The sequence below is a fragment of the Typopeltis vanoorti genome, chromosome 3 (assembly GCF_054136105.1).
Source record: "Typopeltis vanoorti isolate ZY-2024b chromosome 3, IOZ_Tvanoo_1.0, whole genome shotgun sequence".
Lineage (NCBI taxonomy): Eukaryota > Metazoa > Arthropoda > Arachnida > Uropygi > Thelyphonidae > Typopeltis > Typopeltis vanoorti.
In genome coordinates this window covers 77,397,862-77,419,011 of record NC_143551.1, presented here as the reverse complement: position 1 = coordinate 77,419,011, position 21,150 = coordinate 77,397,862, and the positions used below count along the sequence as shown (strand labels likewise).

Genomic DNA, 21,150 nt, shown 5'->3' with positions numbered 1-21,150 from the left:
AATTTCAATGTTAGTGAAAATAGCATTACTTTTGTTTTCATTAAAAGTTAAATGCTTTTAAAATTAGAAGAAGAAAAGTTGTCTTCCTTCCTTAGGAAAAACCTGCATATGCTGTTACTTTGATTTAATGTATTAACAGTTAAAATGCAACAATTGTAAAATATGTTTTTATGTAACATTATCTTATTTTTTAAATTTTTTGTTTATTTTTTTAGCTAATTGTGAAGTAGCCAAGACAACAGAACAAGATCATAAAAGGCAGTACAGGCTGGGATTTCAAGAATGTATGTCAGAAACTGTAAGGTTTTTGGTGGAAATTGAAGGACTGTATGCAGGTGATGGACTGTGTGTTCGTTTAGTTAATCATCTTCAAAAACATTATGATAAAGTTGCTGGAGGCAAGTACAAAAATATTACATATTTTTTAAAATAATTTTTTTTCTTTTAATTTATTTTGCTATTTTGTGATTTGCTATTTTTTTATTTCATTATATTCTGAGAAGAACAGCAGGTTACACTAAACTATATAAAAAAAAAATACAGAACTTTTACAAGAACTATAGCAAGAACCTACTTGACAAAAACAATAGATAATTAGAGAAACAAATGGATTCAACATGTGAATAGAAAGCCATTGAAAATATAACAAAATGGCATGTGAGATTGGAATAGGCCACCAGATTTAATAGTGTGTGAAGAGAAAATGGTGACCATGATGTCATTCAGTGTGAAAGAAAATTATATCCATTTATCTGTAGCATATAATAATAAATAGTATATAATAGTCTTATAAATGGACTTCATTTCAAATATTCAGATTTGGTACCAATTTTTTATGCATAATGCAAGTTAGAATTATTGAAAATGGGAAAAATGTTTTCAATTCGTGGTTATATCGTAGTGTGTAGTGTTCGTGCAAGCTCCTGATAAGATAAGTATTATTTTCAGTTATCGTTGATAAAATGAGTTAATATTGCGTAGTTGTGTTTGCCTTGCATATTTTAGTGCGTCTGTTTGTGTGTTTTTGGTGTGTATAACTTATTATTTGATAAAACACGTTGCAATAATTATGGTACCTGTGCAAAGGAAAATGGTGGCCAGTAACGATGGTTCGCCATCGTTATCAAAGAACAGTAGTATAAAAGAAATGAGTCAGTGTACTAGCTGTGAAATGTACGCTTTACGGAGTGCAGTCGGAGTGTGGATAGATGATAATAAAGGATTGAATGTGTGTAGAAAATGTAGGGAGAATGAGGAATTGAAGTGTATTTCGGATCGTGAGTGTGATATTTTTGTCAACCTTCAGAATGAAGAAAATAGTGATATGACAAGAAACGGCAAGGTTGTACATGAGAATTCTGAGAGTGTGAATGTAGAAAGTGTGAATGATAGTATTAATGGTTTCTCAGAGAATAAAAAAGATGAGATAGATGCATTGAATGAGATCGCGTTGTTGAATGGTGCGATAGAAAGGGCAAAACAGCAGCTAAGAGTGCATGAACAAAAGTCGACTGAATGAACCAACCAATAATAAAAGGTATGACAGGAAAAATAGGCGTATGAATGTGAACATGAACAAAATGAAGGATAGAGTGCTGTATGGAGACTTGTTAGTACGAGGTGTGTTAGTAGAGGATTTGACAAAATCGTACCAACCTGGTGCGACCATAAAGGATGTAACTGAGTCTATTAGAGAGCAAAAGGAAAGGGTGAAAGAAATTATTGTTGTGGCAGGTACGAATGATTTGAAAGGAGATAAAATGGAAATGATAGAAGACCTGAATGAATTGTTTGAGGTAGCAAAAGAAAAGAGTGAGAGAGTTAGAATGATTAGTCTTTTGCCACGGTATGACAGTGAAATGTTTAAAAGGAGGGCCATAATTGCGAATGACTTTATGCGTGGGTTATGTATGACGAGTGGTGTGGAATTTGTGGACGTGTGGAGTGAGTTTGATGGGCGAAAGGATCTATATAAGATGGATGGCTTGCATTTGAATGGTTATGGTGTAAGAAGACTTGAGAAAGTGTTGCTGAATGTAGTGGATGTGCAAATTCAGGGAAACTAGATTCGTTAAGGGATGGAGTAGATATACAGTCCTTAGGGAGGCAGTTGAATGTAAGAATGAATATAATATGCTAGAGCAAATAAGGACAACAAACCAGAGTGGGATAGTTAATATAAGGCATCAAGGTAGGGTTGGGGCTAATGGGGGTCTTAAATTCATGTACACTAATACTAGGAGTATTAGGAACAAGAAGGAAGAGTTTTTGGCCATGGTTGGCACTTCCAGACCACAGGTTATTGGTATTAGTGAAACATGGCTGACTGTAGATGATATAGCTAGTGGGATTGAATGTGATGGGTATAGTGTGTTCAGGAATGACAGAGAGAATAAAATGGGGGGAGGAGTATTGTTGATGATAGCTGATGAGCTACAGCCAAGGAGAATAGAAGTTGAATTGCAGGATAGAGAAAAGAGCACATTTGAGGCCATTTGGTGTGAGATTGTGGCTAGCAGAACTAAATATACAATTGGGTGCTGCTATAGACCAGGTGATGGAAAAGATGGTGGTGACAGTATGCACAAGCAAATAGAAGAAATGAGTGGAAGGAGGGTGATTATTATGGGAGATTTCAACTATGGTCGCATTGATTGGAGTGAGGAGAGGACACACGGGAGGAAGGAATTGGATTTTATGCGGTTATTAAGGGATAACTATCTGCGACAGCATGTAATGGAAAATACTAGGGGTCAGAGAGTGCTTGACCTAGTAATTACATCTGAGGATTTGGCTGTAACAAATATGACCACATTGCCACCAATCGGTGAGAGTGATCATAGGGTCTTGACTTGGGAGGTGGCTAAATGTGTAGAATTTTCAATTAAGACAGGGTACATGTGGAATTATCGGGCTGGAAAGTATGACAAGCTTAGGAGTTTGATTGGCTCAGTGCCATGGCATGTACAACTGCAAGGACTAGAAGTTGATAGTGCATGGGAGGTAGTTAAGAAGTGCTTGCATGAAGCAATGGCTGACTGTATACCTAGAGTCCGAATAATAAATCAAGTAGGGGTTAAATGGATGAATAACACCATTAAGCTTGAGCTGCAAAAAAAGAAACAACTATGGAGGGAATTTAAGGAGAAAGGTGACCGGCAGGCACATGAACGGTATAAAGCGCAGGCCAGAAGGGTGATGAGTGTGGTAAGAAAAGCAAAAAAGGATTACGAAAGAACATTGGCCATGCGGGCTAAAGAGAATCCTAAACAGTTTTTTAGATATGTAGCAAGTAAAAGGAAAAATGTACATGACAGAATGATTTTAAAGAATGCCGATGGTAGGGAGGTAACTGAATCAGTTGAGATAGCTGAGTTACTGAGTGAGCACTTTGCAAGAATATATCATCCAGGTGGTGACATTGCAGAAACGAATAAACCAGTAGATTATACGGGAATTGTGGTGAATGAAGTGGAGGTGAGTAGTCTATTGCATAACCTCAATGTCAATACATCTGTGGGGTTGGATGGTATACCAGCTCGTGTAGTACGAGAAGCAGCTAATGAATTGTCAGTACCCTTGACCATTTTGTTTAATTTGAGTCTCGGGTCTGGGTTAGTCCCGAGCGGGTGGAAGGAGGGGAAAATAGTTCCACTGCATAAAGGTGGTTCCAAGACCGCTGTTGTAAATTACCGACCGATTAGCATATCAGGAATCATTGTCAAGATCTTAGAGAAATTAGTCAAGAAAAGAATACAGGATTGGATAGATGAAAATGGGATATTGTATGGGGAACAACATGGTTTTGTGAAGGGTAGATCATGCCTCAGTAACTTGCTCATGTTTTATAACACAGTGACAGCTGAACTGGATAGGGGTAATGGGTTTACAGTGATACTACTGGACCTTGCCAAGGCCTTTGACAGGATACCACATGGAACCCTAATCAGTAAACTGGAGCAGATGGGGATAGATATAGGGTTGGTAAGATGGATAGGAGGGTGGTTGAAGGAGAGATACCAGAGAGTGGTTTATTCAGGAGTGGAGTCAAAAAGACGTCTTGTGACTAGTGGAGTGCCACAGGGCTCTGTTCTTGGACCACTGCTTTTCAATTTGTTCATCAATGATATTGGAAAGGATTTGAGAGGAAGTGTTCACTTGTTTGCTGATGATGCAAAGTTGGGTAGAGCAATTGTGAGTGCACAGGATGTCAAAATTTTACAGGATGATTTGGATAGTTTGGAGGACTGGGCTAGGAAAAATGGATGTCAGTTTAATGTGGCAAAGTGTAAGGTTATGCACTTTGGGGTGAAAAGAATAGCAGCAGTATATCGCATAGGTGGAACCGTACTCCAGGAGATTGATGAGACCAGGGATTTGGGAGTGCTGGTGGATAGGGAGTTGAAGTTTAGGGGGCACATTGCAAAAGTAACTAAAACAGCTCACCAAATCACTTGGCTTATGAAAAATACTTTAACATGCAGAGAGAAGCAAGTTGTTGTTCCTCTGTATCGAGCCTTGATAAGACCCCATCTGGACTTCTGTGCCCAGTTATGGGCACAGAAGTCCAGATGGGGTCTTATCAAGGTTTCTTTGTGATGGGGAGGAAGTGGAGAGGGTCCAGAGACGAGTGATCAAGATAATAGCAGGTCTGTGGAATGAACCTTATGAGAATAGGTTGAGGATTTGTGGGTTGCAGAAATTGGACGATAGGCGAAGGAGGGGTGATATGATTGAGACATTCAAATTACTGAAGGGTTTTTATAAGATTGATCCAGAAGATATTTTTGAAAATATGACTGGTGGTGGGAGGACTAGGGGCCATGCATGGAAGCTGGGCAAGAGCGTGGTTGACAAGGGTGTTAGAGCTAGGTTTTTTACTTGGAGAGTGGTGAATGAGTGGAATAAGCTTCCAGAGTCTGTTGTGGGTGCTACGACCGTGAATGAGTTCAAGGCAAGATATGATAGATACTGTGTGAATATTGAATAGTTGTTCCAGACATGATGTTAGGGCCTCCCTCGATGAGTCTGTCGACTCCTTGGAGTTTCCCAGAACAATAATAATAATAATAATAATTCATTTGTTATCCAATCAGTTTATTATTATTATGATACGGGCACCTCCATGGAATCCGAAGACTCATCGTGGGGGACCCAATCTATCCAATCAATTCCCTCTGCATTCCATGAAATAATGTAACAGACTCTCCTGATACTTGTTTTACCATTATAAATTTCTTTTAGTAGGTAGTAGCAGCAGCAGTAGTGGTATAATGAATATTATACAACTTTCAGTGGCTGGCATTGCTTGGGGCTATTCTCTCATTTGTCACTTGTTTTACAGAAAACTTTTCTGAGTAAAGTAATGGATATGAGATTTGTATATCATATAGCCAGTACTGTCAACAGGGTGTTAGCATAGAGGCAGCCTGCCTCATGGTGTGCTTAATAAGGGCGCTCGTTCAACCATATTGAGGTAGGTGCCATCTCTATGCTAACAATTCCTGTTATCATAGCAAGTGTGGAATGAAGTTTTTCCAAGCTTAAACTGATTAAAAATTATTTGTGAACAGCAATGACCCAAGAGAGATTGGTTGGTCTAGCAACTATATCGGTAGAGGTGGACACAGCTTATAATTTAAATTTAGAAGAGGTTAAAAACAGTTTTATTATGCGATATCCTCATACAGTAAACATTTAATTAATATTATTATGTAATCGTTTGGCATTAATGTTTCTCTTGTAATAAAAACAAAATAGCAGTTGGAGATTTTCTTATATTTTTGTCTTATAATCCATCAGGGATGATATTTAATTGTTTGCCTCAGGGCGCAATCTAATCTGGCAATGGCCCTGCATATGGCACTTCAACAACTGATAGAAATATATGTACCAAATTACTCTTTAACTAACATTAACACCTGTAAATGGTATTATTGTATGTGCATAAATAATAGTCTTCTAATTGCATATTTAGAGCATTTAAACAGATTATTCAAAATGGAGAATCAATTAGGCTGTTCTGATATATAAAGATGACAACTGAAATTTACTTATATAAGGAATATTCTTGCTTTTGTAGCACAGTCACAAGAATCAGAATAAGCATGCTCATTGTTTTGAAAGAACCAGGTTCAAATTATGTGTAGGAGTCATGACTGAAGATCAGTTTCTTATGTGGAAATATCATATACTTCCTTGCGTTTCTGCGAGGATTTTCCTCCTAGAAACTCAGGGTCCTCAGTGGAAAACAAACAAAGTTTGCGTGTGAAGTATCTTCAGGACTGAGGCAACTCATAGTAAAGGTAGACCAAGCTCTCATCACTCCTTTTCTCAGTATCTCCCATAATGCAAAGTACATCTCCTTGCAGACATGTATAATGCTATGCATTAAGGGAAGGGCCTCTACCCAGACCAGTTTCGACCTTTATTGAGGTCTCGTCAGTGGGAGGCAGACCCAGAAGTGGTGATACTAAGGCAGAAGATATGGAGAGGTCATATTTACTTATACGAGTTGCCCAAAGGTATACCACCTTATTATTAATTTACTCTGGATTTAGAGAAAGATGTTGGAAGTTTATTTTCCACTTGGTTAGACTATAATAAATTTAGTTTAATCCTTTACCCAAGTGTAGGCAAACAAAGTTTGCGCCTGAAGTATCTTCAGGACTGAGGCAACTCGTAGTAAAGGTGGACCAAACTTTCATCACTCCTTGTCTCAGCTTGGTCCACCTTTACTACGAGTTGCCTACGCTTGGGTAAAGGATTAAACTAAATTTATTATAGTCTAACCAAGTGGAAAATAAACTTCCAACATCTTTCTCTAAATCCAGAGTAAATTAATAATAAGGTGATACACCTTTGGGCAACTCATATAAGTGTTATGTCGTTACTTTTCCTTAAATAATTTACTTTCTTTATGAATTTACTTCTCTACAATAACTACAAGACTTACAAAATTTCCCTGACTCTAATATCTGTATCACTTCTTATATGATTCCTCTGTATCACTTCTATAAGGAAAGCAAATTCTATATCTCTAGCCAATTCCTAATTTTACTCACGTGCTTACCCTGACTGTTAAAGGTTATTCCTTGCTAAAAGAAACGAATCCTCTAATTTCTTTCTGGGGCTGTCTCCTCTTCAGATATTGACAAATTTATTTTTTAAAGCTGCACCAGCCAATAGCTTAGAACAGAGGGGGACTCTTGTTCAGGGAGATTTTTCCAGACTTCTGGTGCACATAGGTGAATAAATTTAGTGCTTAAACTCATGAATTAAACGCTTTACTGTGGCTAAGTAAATTTTGGTTTGCAGTCGTAACCTCTATAACAACATGTTATACCTTTCTTTCAATTCCCCCCTCACCATGGTTCAGATTAATGCATGGTAATTTTGATTCATATCACAGGCAAAACTCAGGTATAGAAGAAAAAACATATTTATTGGAATCTAAAGACATATACACGTAGACCAATCTCACTTTCAATTAGTTCAATTACATGCTAAATCAAACTGTATCAAACTAATTAATACTCTAATGCAAACAATAAATCCTTCTTTTAAGTTAGAGATTAAACACACATAATATACACATTATATACTTCTAATCAATATTCTACCTACTATGTTATTCTTGCACATTAAACTAGTCACAATCATCTATAATCATTCCAGACAGTTTGTCTTATGGACATTAGCCACTGCTAAATAATCACTTAAAGTTCTCAAATACTGTCCATACTCGATTATTATACTACAATGATCTTTCCCTTTTACTGACTGGGTAATTATACAACAAAATCTGTACTTTATCATTTCTTGGGGCAGGATCTCCAGGTCCGTCTGAATTGTCTTTCTTTGTTTGAATTACCTCTCGATACTTCCATAAGCCTGCGTCCACATGGTGGGTCACTATGATCATCAGATTAAGCTATGCTCTGCACTTGGCATTGTTCCCACGTCAATTCTGGATCTGTTTCGGGCCATCCTTGTTTCTACTGCCGGTTCATAGGATACATCCGCGATATTATTCCATCGGAACTTTCAGCGAAGGAGCGAAGACAGCATATGCCGACATCTCATGCTTTAGCACCAGCAGAAATTCAGACATCGAAGGGAAAGGCGCACCGTCCGATATCATACTATCACTAAGAAACACCATCAGAAACTTCCGGTCCACGGGAGAAGTCGAATCATCATCCAGCAAAATAGGCGAAAAAAGCCTTGGGAAAGGGGGTGCAAACCCTTTTTATTCTCCCTTCACTTTCCCCCTTTTTAGCACCCTCTAGCTGCGATAGTGCCTTCTTACTTTCTGCGATCTTTTCCTGCCCACTACTTTCTTCGTCCGCGGGGATTTTGGCACATCGCGAGATCTCTAGCAGTGTCTTCCGGGAAACGAATGTGCATCGCTTTCCGAGATTGCCAATGCCTCAGGCCCGCCCGTGACATTTGGACTATTGCTTACATCTAATTTACCCATTCATTGTATACATGATGCATTCATATAATACTAATTTATACATGAAGTTCTTTACATGGTATTACAATTCTACTAAAAGGAGGTAATTCTATTTCTATTTACAGTTAGTACTTTATTTCTTCTGCTCGAGTACAAGTTTTTTTTCTCAGCTGATTTTTCTGACTTGTTAAATCCCGAATGAATTGTTTCCTTTTAAAAGTTCTTCATTCAGGATGTAACATAAATATGACCTCTCCATTGCTTCTGCCTTAGTATCACCATTTCTGGGTTCTGCCTCCCACTGACGAGACCTCAATAAACGTCGAAACCGGTCTGGGTAGTGGCCCTTCCCTTAATGTATAGCATTATACATGTCCGCAAGGAGATGCGCTTTGCATTATGGGAGATACTGAGAAAAGGAGTGATGAGAGCTTGGTCCACCTTTACCAGGAGTTGCCGCAGTCCTTTGTTTGTCCTCAGTCCTCCACAAACTTTGTTTGCCTACACTTGGATAAAGGATTAAATTAAATTTATTATAGTTGTTTCCTTCAATTGCAAAAGACCTGAGTTTGATTCTAGTCATTACAAGAGGTATCCTTATATGGACTTTTTCAATTGAAGGTGAGTTAGCAGATCTCATACGGAGGCAGCAGAGTTTTTTCTCCTGGAAACTCCGGTTTTTCATCCTGTGTATAGACAAATTGGCCTGCAGAACACATACAACTTACAGACAAAAAATACTGTTGTTGGTGATGATAAGCAGTTGATGGTAGGAAAATTAAGTAGTAGTGGAGTGGGTGAGATGTATTTAGTGAAGTAGAATAGAGTGTCCTCCCACGATGAGTCCTTGGACTCCCTGGAGGTGTCACATAATAATAATAATTTTCGTCAAAATCAATTTGTTAATAAGCATTAATAATGTGAGATAACAAAATGTTTATTTTTTATATTTATTTATTTACTATTTTTCATATAAGTCATTGTGCCTCTGATTATTATTTAGGGAGTGAATGTCCACTCATCCACCCCTAGCTCTGACATTTTGACATTGTTAACTACTCCATCATTAGCAAAATTAGGTTTATAAACTGCTATACTATTTGGCCTTAACAAACCATTGGGTTTTATACATTTAATAGAGAGGATGGGATAGGATAAAGAACATTCTTTCAATTTTTTTTTTTTTTTGTGTGTGTGAATACCACCCACGAAAGGTTGTAAACCTCAGACATTCAAGTAGCAGGGAGGCTAAGGTTAGATAATCCATTTTTCCTTTTCTAGAGACCAGCTGCAATACTTCCTTTCAAACTTCCAATAAGGGTGGTAGTCTTGCACTGGACAATGAAGATCATTTACTATCTAAAGACATTTACAAACATTCATTCCCCACAGAGGAATTTAGACCTCTGTCTCATTGTTTTGAGAGCAGTGATGCTATCCATTTCGACAACCAGGTTGACAGTGATGAATGATGAAAACTTAAAATTTATCATTAATGCTGTACTGAATTGTACTCAGAATGAAACCTGATCATAATGCAGCAGAAGGTTTCTCATTTCTGAACTAGCTGATGGAAAATTCTACTGCTGCTGCTGATTACTTCTGCCAGGAGGAAGCCCAATAGGGTGGTAAGCAGAGGGAAACAGAATTTTCTCTGTTTGAGCAGTTTGTGAGAGGCTCAGATTATGATTCCTCTGTATAGGCAGTATGTTTACAAGTCTCTCATATCGCATTGCATGCTCCTTCTGTTTATTCAACCCTTCCTCCACACTAACAATGAAAGTCAATGTAACATATGCAGTTTTATTGCAAATCACAAAAAATGATTTAAATAAGCATTAAAAAAAAACAAAATCTTATCATAAATCAAAAAAGCAATGAAAATCCAATCAAAAACAATTTTTTTTTTTGTAAGAATTTTAAAAATCCTTACAAAAAAGAAAAAATGTTCTATCCACTTGATCAACATTTACAGCGTCAATGTTAATGATGTTTGCCACCACTTACAGTAATCCAAACCAAACTTATTATTCCTAATGAAACCTTACCTAGCATCATTAACAACTGTTGTCCATTTCAGATGTGCAAACTAAAACCTCACAGTTCTTTCTGCCGCAAGGACTGTGTTTGTACATTCAAGAGATGACATCCCATGTCAGAGAAACCTCATGTCCTCTGGATGATTTACTCTGACTCAAAATCTCCTTACCAAACTTTCCCATTGATAACCACTGTATTTGACTACCTATCTCCAAAGCTGGATTTTTTTACAGTTGATTTTTATTATTATTATTATTATCATTACTGTACTACCTTCATGGAGTCCAAAGACTTATTTTGGGAGACCCAAATTAGTCACAATCTATCATACCTTTCCTTGAACAGGCAAAGCATTAACAAACAAAGCACTAACAGCTGACTCTGGGAACCCATTCCATTCATTCACAACTCTTCAAATGAAAAATCTAGTCCTCACACACTTACTAACAACACTTTTACTCAACTTCCAGGTATGACCTCTTGTTCTTCTGCCCCTCTAGCTAAGTGTGGAAACATTTCCCCTGCATCGATCCTATAAAACCCTTTAAGTAACTTAAACGTTTCTATCATATTCAGTCTTTTGCAGCTATCAACCAAATTCTGCAGTCCACGCATACCCTCCTCAATCTATCTTCATAGGAAAATTCCACGGAAAACTCGCCATCTTAGTTGCTTACCTCTGAATCCTCTCCACCACTTTCTCATCTGCAAGAAACCCAGGAGACCAGACCTGAGCACAGTAATCCAGATGTGGACATATCAAGGCCTTATAAAGAGGAATAACAATTTCCTTATCTCTACTTGTTAGTGTGTTCTTCAATAGCCAAATAATCTTACAAGCAACTTTAGCAGTATCGCCTCTAAGCTTCAACTCTCTGCCTATCGCACCCCTAAATCCCATCTTCATATGTTTCCTGGAGTACAGTTCCATCAATGTGGTACACAGCTTGTAATCTGTTTATCCCAAAATGCATAACTTTACATTTCTCCACATTAAACTGATACCCATTATCTTTTGCCCATACTAACAGCCTATTTAAATTCTGCAAGCTCTCTGCATCACCTTGATTCAGTATTTCTCTACCTAATTTTGCATCATCAGCAAACAACTGAATATTCCCCTTCAGGTTATTTCCTATATCATTTATTTACAAATTAAACAGCAGCGGTCCTAGCACTGAACTTTGCAGCACACCACTCGTCACCAGCTTTCACCTGGATTCTGCTTCTCCATATACCATTTTTTGATATCTGTTCAGCAGCCACCTTTTTATCCACATAACTAGTGTCATATACATTCCCATTTGTTCTAACTCAGCTGTCACTCCATTATAAAAAGTTAGTAAATTACTAAGGCATGACCTAAGGCAACGTCTGTCATATATATCACAGCATTAACCTTATTTGTGTGATAGACCCTTACAAAGTGGTCACTCAGTAACTCAATTATTTTATCTGCTTCTGTCACTTCTTGACCATCAGCACTCATTAATTTTATTCTTCTATAGTTCTTCCTCTTATTTGCTACACAGCAAAAGAACAGTTTTTTTCTTGTAATCCTTCCTGCTTGACCCTTATATTGTTCATGATCTTTCTGGTCACCTTTCTCCTTCTATACCTTCCACAGTATTTTCTTTTTCTGAAGTTCATGTTTAATGATATTACTGATCCATCTAACACCTGATTAACCCTCCTTACCTTAGGTATACAATTTAATATAGCTTCTTCTAGATGCCCCTTAACTATCTTCCATGCACTACTAACATCCTTCCCTTGCAGGGTTTTATGGCATGGTACAGCTTGGAGCTTCCTCCTAAGCTTGTCATAATCACCCGCCTTGTAATTCTTGACAATATTCCTCATTTTCTGTGATCGCCTAAGTCAAGCCCGCATGGTTACTTTCCCCAATCAGAGGCAATGTGACCACCTTAGTTATGGATGGCTATTCTGATCCTATACTTTTGCACTTTGAGTCCCCTCCATCACATGCTGCCTCAAGTAATTATCTCTCAGCAGATCACATGACAGGAAGTAAATATTCCATTTACTTCCTGTCATGTGATCTTTCTTCCTTCCAGTCTATATCTCCATAGATGAAAATAAATTAAAGATACCAAGAAATTATATACTTAGTTTAATCCATTATCCAAGTGTAAGCAAACAAAGTTTGTGCCTGAAGTATTTTCAGAACTGGGGCAACTTGTGGCAAAGTTGGTAGATTTATGCACTTGTACAGAAAGAAAACAGAAACAGTTCTTACTGGAATGAAGGCCTTCATCCCAATTTCACCCAAAATACCTGACCACTCTACAAACCTTGGTTCTCCAACAAGTGTGTCAAGGCAGTTCAGGCATACTGTAAGTGTCTTGAGACTAAAATTCTATCATCAAACTCGGTCTGCAGTTCACAACTGGGAAAAAAAAAATCTTTTAGAGGACCAAATGCTGTAAGATTGTCTCCTGTCCAGATGGAAGTTGTGCCTTTTGATCCCTTGCCAAGGCCAGTGGGTCTATCTTTTGTCCATACATGTTCCCACTACTCTCTTGCATCTAGAATTCAGACTTGTTGCTTGATTAATCACATCAAGGTATTGAATTCCATATAATGTGAAGGTATTTCAAAAAATTAACAAAATAAATTTACAGGCCTTCAATATATAATCTCCATTCTGCCTTATCACTGCTGCCAATATATTTCGATATCTCGTATTCGTGGATTCACTACTCTCTTGCTGGATGGTAGTGAAGCATTTCCCACAGAGTAGTTTTTATAAATCTCATTCTGAAAAGTATTTTTTTGTGAAAAGCATTGTGAATCATGTTATATGTGTAAGATTTTAATTTTGGTATTCAAATGCTGGTCATTGCATGATGTCTGATCAGAGTGAGACAAGTCCAGAAACAGGAAACAAGCACATGTTTTTTTTTTTTGTGTGTGTGTGTGTGTGTGTGTGTGTGTGTGTGTGTGTGTGTGTGTGTGTGTGTGTGTGTGTGTGTGTGTGTGTGTTGTATATGCGTGTTTCATAGAACATAACTAGAAGCAAAAAAATGAACACAACACTTTTACTCAGTAGATTCCAGTACAATTGATGAGAAGGTGGAAACTCTTATGTTATCCACTGGCCACTCATGCACAGTATGTAGAATACTTTTTGAAATGATCATGATCCTCATGTTAAAGTCTGATCGAAACCAAAATTGAACTAAACTGACTCTAAATTTGGATTTTTTTTTAGGAAAAAGAAAATTGCAAAGAATTTTTCATCAATAGTCTTGAACTTAAGACTGAAAACTACTAAAAATTATAACCAATTATTAGTGGTGTAGCTAGAGCATTTGCCACCCCTCTCAATACACACCAAAAATACTATAAAAAGTCAAAACGATGTATAGGGAAATAAATTAAAACACTATGTTTATTTTTGAAGTAAAACTTCAATTTCAACATTCAAAAATGCTATTTTTCTTGCTTTTCTGTTAGCAAAATCGTCGATGACATTGCCGAAGTCAATTTCATGGTAATGTAGGTAATTCTTAATCAATTTTATTTAGTAAAATTCCTCTCACAACTAGCAACACTTACAGCAATTGGGAGGAAAATTTGCAGTAGTATTACAATATTTTGAAATGAGTTCTCGAGACTGTATTTTAGAATTAACTGCAAAAGCTCAAAAAGGTTCAAAGTGCCGCCCGGGGCAGACCGCCCCCTCTACACTCCCCCCCCAGCTACGCCTCTGCCAATTATACATTATATTAATAAGCTCTTATAATTGCATACATACAATACAGTTTGACATTGTTCAATAGTGAATTCTGAATTGTCAATACATTCATCAATTTTGCAAGAACTGTTGTGATGTCTATGACAAAAGTTTACAGTGTGTTTTTTACAAAAGTATCAGCATTCTTTTGAATGATGGTGCATATGTAAAAATCTAGTGTGTTAAAAATTATAGCATGCCTCATGAAACAGCCATTTTTGAACTGTGTACTTGCAGATATATAAATTTATTTTATCAGATTTTGCATTTTTGTTTTCATGACTATGCAATTTCAGTTTTAATAAAAGCAGTTGTAGTGGCTTAGTTGAAACCACAATTGAACTGTTTGGACTAGTGTATATTCTAAATTCTATTAAATTACATCTAATAGAGCATAGTTATATATACTAAAATAGTTTATCTCTTCAATGCTTCTACAAATGCTTGACTGAATCAAAAATTTGAGATGGTGCAACAAATTTTTATAATTTTAAATAGTGAATTTCAAAAAAATTTATCTAGCCAGAGTATCTGAATAACATACATATGAATGGACAGACAAATCTATTAGATGGTTATCCATGTTATTAACTGCTTCCAAGAACTAAGCTAATCAAGTGAGATTCCTGTGAATTTCATTATCTTAAACATAGTATTTAATACTTAAATGTAAAGATCACTCATTAAGGTGTTGTTTTCAAATAGAGGGCAGTATAACACTTTGGTTGGAGGGGAAAAAAAATAGTTGAAATTCCATGTAAGATACAAAGAACCTTTATAATGTCTTTTTTGACTGAAGTTGAGTTAGCCATTCTCTCATGAAGGTGGCAGGATCTTTCCACGTGGAATTCAGATTTTTCAACATGCAAAAAGGCAAACCAGCCAGAAGAATGCAGGCATACAGACAAGAAATATTTCAATTAACATATAACTACCACTAAATTATGATTTTGGAATCTAAAGATACTTGAGTGATCATGAGGATTAAAGCTTAAGAGAGAGGCGATGTAGATTCAGAGAAAGTTTTTTCTTATTTCATCATCAACAAATTCCTAATAGGCATCCTCAAAGGGTATACAGGACATTGATACCATGATAGCACTACATAAAAAAACTTACTTCCTATAAACAGTTTTCCTCCAAATTAGTCTGTTATCTATCAGGACTCTAATATTGTCAGATCTTATCTTTTGATCTTCTAAAGTACTTCTAACTACACCAATCTACCTAGATCTTAGACTCCCTCTGAATCTTTTTTCATGTGGCATTTATCTTAAAATATTGAAAATTTTGTGATTTAATTTATATATTATCAGTACACTATATGAATTTGAAATTATTTTAAAATTTGACGAATAATATTTTTGTTTTCAGGAATTTGTTTTACTCCCGTTGTAGGAATGATGACTGGTATGGATGATACAAAAGGAATATCAATGGAGCTCGATCATTCACCATTTACTCCTGGAGGAGAATCTTATCCAGACACACCTGCATCAGAAGAACTTCCTTGTCATTCTGATTCAAAGCCAATGGATGACAATGAACAGGTCTCTCAAAGCATGCCAGAGTGCCAAGAAAGTGTGTCATTACCTATAGACATTGAGAAGACAGAAAAAACTGAAGAAAATCCTCAGAGTAATGGACCACCAGTAAAAATTACAAGTCAGCTAAGAGAGATGTTACAAAATCCAGGCCCGCCAAAGGAACGTGCATCTAGTAACACTAATATGCTGACAAACAATATCGGTTTACCTAATTCACATGTATCAACAAGTTGCCTTGTTTCTGAGAATGTCTCTCACACTAAAGGAGATGAAGTGTATAAATTCAAAAATAACATAAAGCATCGTTTCAATGCAGATTTAAGGCACCACACATCTTCTCCAACTGAAAGCCATTCTGAACTAATGCCATTTTCTGAGGATGAGAGGTCACATGCAGATCAACTTCGGTACTCTCACTCACAAGGATCAGGACCTAATTGCATGTCTCTTTCTCCTGAAGGTAATTCACCTACAACTCATAACAATTTACGTAATCTTGGACGCCAGACATTCCCCCCATTCAGTGTAGCACAAAACCATACTGCAGAACTCTCAGTGAAAATACCTGAAAGAAATATTAATGATTTAGGTCCTGCATCCTCAGGAGCCTGGGATTCTCATGGTGATTGTGGTAGTAGTTGTGGTTCAAATCCAAGTCCACCATCAATTGGGAGGTCGAATGGTAGTAGTTCGGGCTACAGCACATCAGGTGACATTTCTTCTTGTAAACTTAGATCACAGCTACATGGTCGGCAGTCACCAGCTACTTCTCCATATCCTCACACTCCTGAGAATCTGTCCAACTGTTCTCCCAGTCCGCAACCGCTGTTACAAACACCTGGAGTCCCAATATTTGCCTTACATCCAAAAGGCACCTTTTACATTCCTCTTACCTTAGATTCAACACTTGTAGCTCCTTATTTCAGTGCTGTTGATGATTCCATCCCTGTTCTCCATCCTGTAAGTATCTCTGTGAACTTTACTTTTTGTCGACCAGTGAAGGTAGAAAAAATGAATGGTAGTGTGTTTCAGTCACGTAATCACTTATATTTGCCAGAAAGGTATAGTTATGGAGAAAGAGGAGCATATCCTTGTAGTCCAGTACCTCATGTTTAATATTCGGATGCATGGCATACGAAAACCTGAAAGAACTGTGAACTAAAGACTTTCCAACTTAAACTATAATGGTTTAGGGGACTGCTGATCCCAAGAGTGCAAAATGCAAGTGGTTTTCTACCACATACTTTGGCGAGGTCTTTAAAAGAACTGATGAGGATATCACAAAGCTTTTTTTTTTCTTGTAGATAACGTTTATCTGAAGAAAGTGACTTTTTATGGTCCATATGTACAGTTTTGTGTGTGGCGTGTGCAATGTTGATTATCAGAGGTTGACCGTGATGTCCCCATATAAATTTTTGATTAAATTTTGGGAACTTCATTTCACATGTATGCCCATTATATTACTTATGTTCAAAAAATATTTTCAAAACCTATGTGAAATATATAAATGGCAAGTGCAGTTTTTGTTGTTTTAAAAATTAATGCCAGTAATGACAGCTTTCTCATCGATATCCCATCAGCAGACTTCTAATAAGTATACACTAGTCTTTTCATTCATTTGCTTCTCTTGCATTTTGTCATTGGTTGTTAATAATAAAAAATGAAAAAAAAAAGTAAAGTTTCACTTTTGTAATTAGGTTTGGACTAGAACTGCTCAAACAGTAAATTGTTGGTTTTGAAATGGACTCTTATTGTTGGATTATATCATGAACTATGACTTGTCTTAGCTTTACTTTTGTTGTATATAGGCTTTGTGCAGTGGATGTGAATATGAATTGAAGCTTAAGTCAAATTGTAGCAATCTCTGAACATGTTGCCACAGTTTGTGGGTATTTTACTTGTATTCCTGTTTACATTATTTACTCCTTTTTTAAACAAAAAACATTAACATTTTATTTCATAGGAAAAAAAAATGACATTTCACGACAAAACAAGAACAAGAACGTGTTGCCCAGCCTACTACCATTTAATGACTACATTTTACATAACATAGTAGAGGATTTTGTAGCATGCTATGTTTGGCATATGTGCTTCCTATAAAATATATTCCTCACCCATCACATAAAAATTGTGGTGGTTGAGAAACATTGCCTATATTTCATGCATTGAAATATAGGCACTGCACATATGTATGCTTTCATGTGTGTCTAACTTGCAGAAAAGTGTGAGAGCGAAGATAATGAATTTGTTGCCTATGTGTGATAATGCAAAGTTTAGGAGAGGAGCAGCGATAATGAATGATATGATGGTGAGAATGTAAAAAAGAGAGGTCTGGAAATATGTGCATGCTTGGAAAGCATTTGATGAAAGAAGAAAATTATATTTCAAGAGATGAGAATTCTGACAACAGTGCCCTGATTTGCTTCAGCCTTTTTTTTTTTTTTTTGGATGGTACACAACAGCACAGCATACTGGCACCTATATTAATAGTGACATTTTGACATAACAAGTACTAGGTTAATGTGTAATTTTTTTTACACATTTACCTAGTATATCAAATAAAGAGTACCGGCACCTGTTGTTTTATAAAATAAGCACTGGATTTTTCTATATTCTAATACTGGTGTCTGAAAAAAGAATTCTGGGGTTTCTAACACAAGTATTTTCTATTTGGACCACTATATATGATGGTGTTTTAAGCATATTCATGAAGCAACAACCAGAGAGCAGTGCTGACAGACCTCGGTGTAGCGTGGAATGAGGAGTTAGCTGGAAAAGAGATCAATGCAGCTTGGGGGATTTTCAAAAACTGTTTAGTAGATGCAATGTCTAAATGTATTCCAAGGGTGAAAAGATTAAATAAGGTGGGTGTGAGATGGATGAATAAAGAGATTAAGTATGCGATACAGAGAAAAAGGGCATTGTGGAGGCAGCATAAGAGAAGTGGAAATAACCAATTCCATGAGGTCTACAAAGACCAAGCAAGGAGGGTGACTTGGTTGGTGAGGGTAGCTAAAGAGAGGTATGAACAGCAGTGGGCTAATGAAGCCAAAAAGAATCCTAAGGAGTTCTTTCGATATGTAGCCAGCAAAAGAAAGAATAATTATGGAAGGATGACATTGATTGGAGAAAATGGTATAAAGACAGCTGATGCAGAATGTGTGGTGGAGATACTTAATGAGCAGTTCATAAAGATCTTTCAATCTTGTGAATGTGACTTCATGGAGGAATTGAGAGCAGTTGATGATGGCGAGGAGAGACTGACTGTAGGTGAGCAAGAGGTGTATGGGGAGTTGAGTAAACTAGATGTTAATAAGGCTGTGGGACTTGATAATATATCATCATGTATTCTGAAAGAATATGCCAGGGAGTTGACATCTGCCTTGACATATTTTTTTAATATGAGTCTTGCACTCTGTCAAGTTCCTAAGGAGTGGAAGGAGTGCAAGATTGTGCCACTTCATAAAGGAGGTGATCGAACTCAAGCATCAAACTATAGGCCTATCTGTGTGTCAGGTGTTGTGGTTAAGTTGTTGGAGAAGCTTGTGAGAACTAGGATCCAGAGTTGGGTTGATAACAATGGTATTATCTTTGATGGACAGCATGGATTTGCTAAAGGGAGGTCATGTTTTAGTAATCTACTTATTACAATAAAGTGACTGCTTCCTTGGACAGAGGAAAAGGATGCACAGTAATATACTTGGATTTCACAAAGGCTTTTGATAGATTTCACGGTTTGATACGAACAGATGATTAAGAAAATAACTATTTATTTACTTAAAAGCTAATATTTCGCTGGTATTATATCCCGCATCTTCAGAGCACACAACACAAAGTATGTTACAAATGCAAAACAACCACAATCCAGTGTAACAGTGGGGCTAGTAAAAGTAATTGCAGCATGCACCACAAGACTAAAGTCCTAATATGGCACCATCTAGGTTTAAAAATAAATAAATAAAAAATTATTATCTTTAATATTAGCTTTTAAGTTAATAAATAGTTATTTTCTTAATCATCTGTGTTCATATCAAACCGTGAAATCTATTACAAAAATGTCTGACGAACACATAAGCCTATCCACGCAGCTTTTGATAGAGTACCTCATGATAGGTTGACAGTCAAACTAGAGCAGATGGGGTTGGATATTAGATTGGTGCATTGGATTGGAGACTGGCTATCTGATAGGTATCAATAAGTTGTGTATGGGGGAGCGTTATCCAGGAAAAGGAAAGTCACTAGTGGAGTGCCTCAGGGGTCTGTTTTAGGTCCATTGCTGTTTAACTTATATATTAATGATATAGGTGAAGATTTGGATGGAGATATTCAGTTGTTTGCAGATGATGCAAAGTTGGGACGAACCATGAAGTGTAGTGAAGATGTTGTGACCTTACAGGAAGACTTGAATAGATTGAGTGATTGGGCATGGAAATGGGGATGTGAATATATTGTTGCAAAATGTAAGGTTTTAAAATTTGGAAAACAAAGATGGGATGCAGAATTTGTGCTTGGTAAGAACATATTGTTGGAAGCAGAGGAAATAAGAGATCTGGGGGTGATAGTGGATAAGGATCTAAAATTTAGGGGACACATCGCCAGAATTGTGAAGACAACACAAAGGCTTTTGGGAATGATGCAGAGGACACTGATGTGTAGAAGTAGGGAGATTCTTGTTCCGTTGTATAAGGCTTTGATTAGGCCACACATGGACTATTGTGCCCAGATTTGGTCACCAGGTTTTCAGAAGGATGAAGAGATGTTGGAAAGGGTCCAAAGGAGACTGACTAAGGTAGTTTCTGACCTCTGGAATGTCGAGTATGAGGAAAGATTGAGAAGATGTAATTTGCAGAGTTTGGTGGACAGGAGGAAGAGGGGAGATATGATAGAGACCTACAAGTTGTTAAGAGGTTGTTATAGGATCAATGCTGGAGAAGTTTTAGAGAATAGTGGGAGATCAGGGGGAGAACCAGAGGTCATCCCTGGAAACTGTATAAAGAGGGTGTGAGTACGGGAGTGAGAGGCAGGGTTTTTTCATGCAGAATTGTGAAATGATTGGAATGCCTTGCCTGAGAATGTGGTGTCTGCAAAGAGTTTGAATGTTTAAAACACAGTATGATGAGCTGTGTGTGTGATAAAAGGACCTCCCAGATGAGTCTTTGACTCCATGAGGTCTTGGGGTGGTAATAATAATAATAATAATAATATATAAGAAGACATGTCAATTTCCTTCATGGTGATTATCACAACTTTTCAGCATCCTCATAGTGTCTTAGAGCATATTAAAAAAACATGGTCTTACAAATTTATGATAATTTATATAAATAAAAATAAATCTTCCTTTA

At 36.9% G+C, this 21,150-nt stretch overlaps 1 protein-coding gene across 6 annotated transcripts in view; it reads left to right on the top strand.

Moving 5' to 3' along the window:
* cwo (transcription factor cwo) overlaps positions 1–17,711 on the top strand; it is an 87,600-nt gene extending 69,889 nt beyond the window's left edge. For all 6 annotated transcript variants that reach the window (XM_090390673.1, XM_090390674.1, XM_090390678.1 and 3 more), the window contains 2 exons: positions 216–398; positions 15,636–17,711. In XM_090390673.1, coding sequence (XP_090246799.1) covers positions 216–398; positions 15,636–16,924 — 1,472 coding nt within the window. In that variant the 3' untranslated portion in view covers positions 16,925–17,711. The remainder of the gene's footprint in view (positions 1–215; positions 399–15,635) is intronic.
* The last annotated feature ends 3,439 nt before the right edge of the window (positions 17,712–21,150 follow it).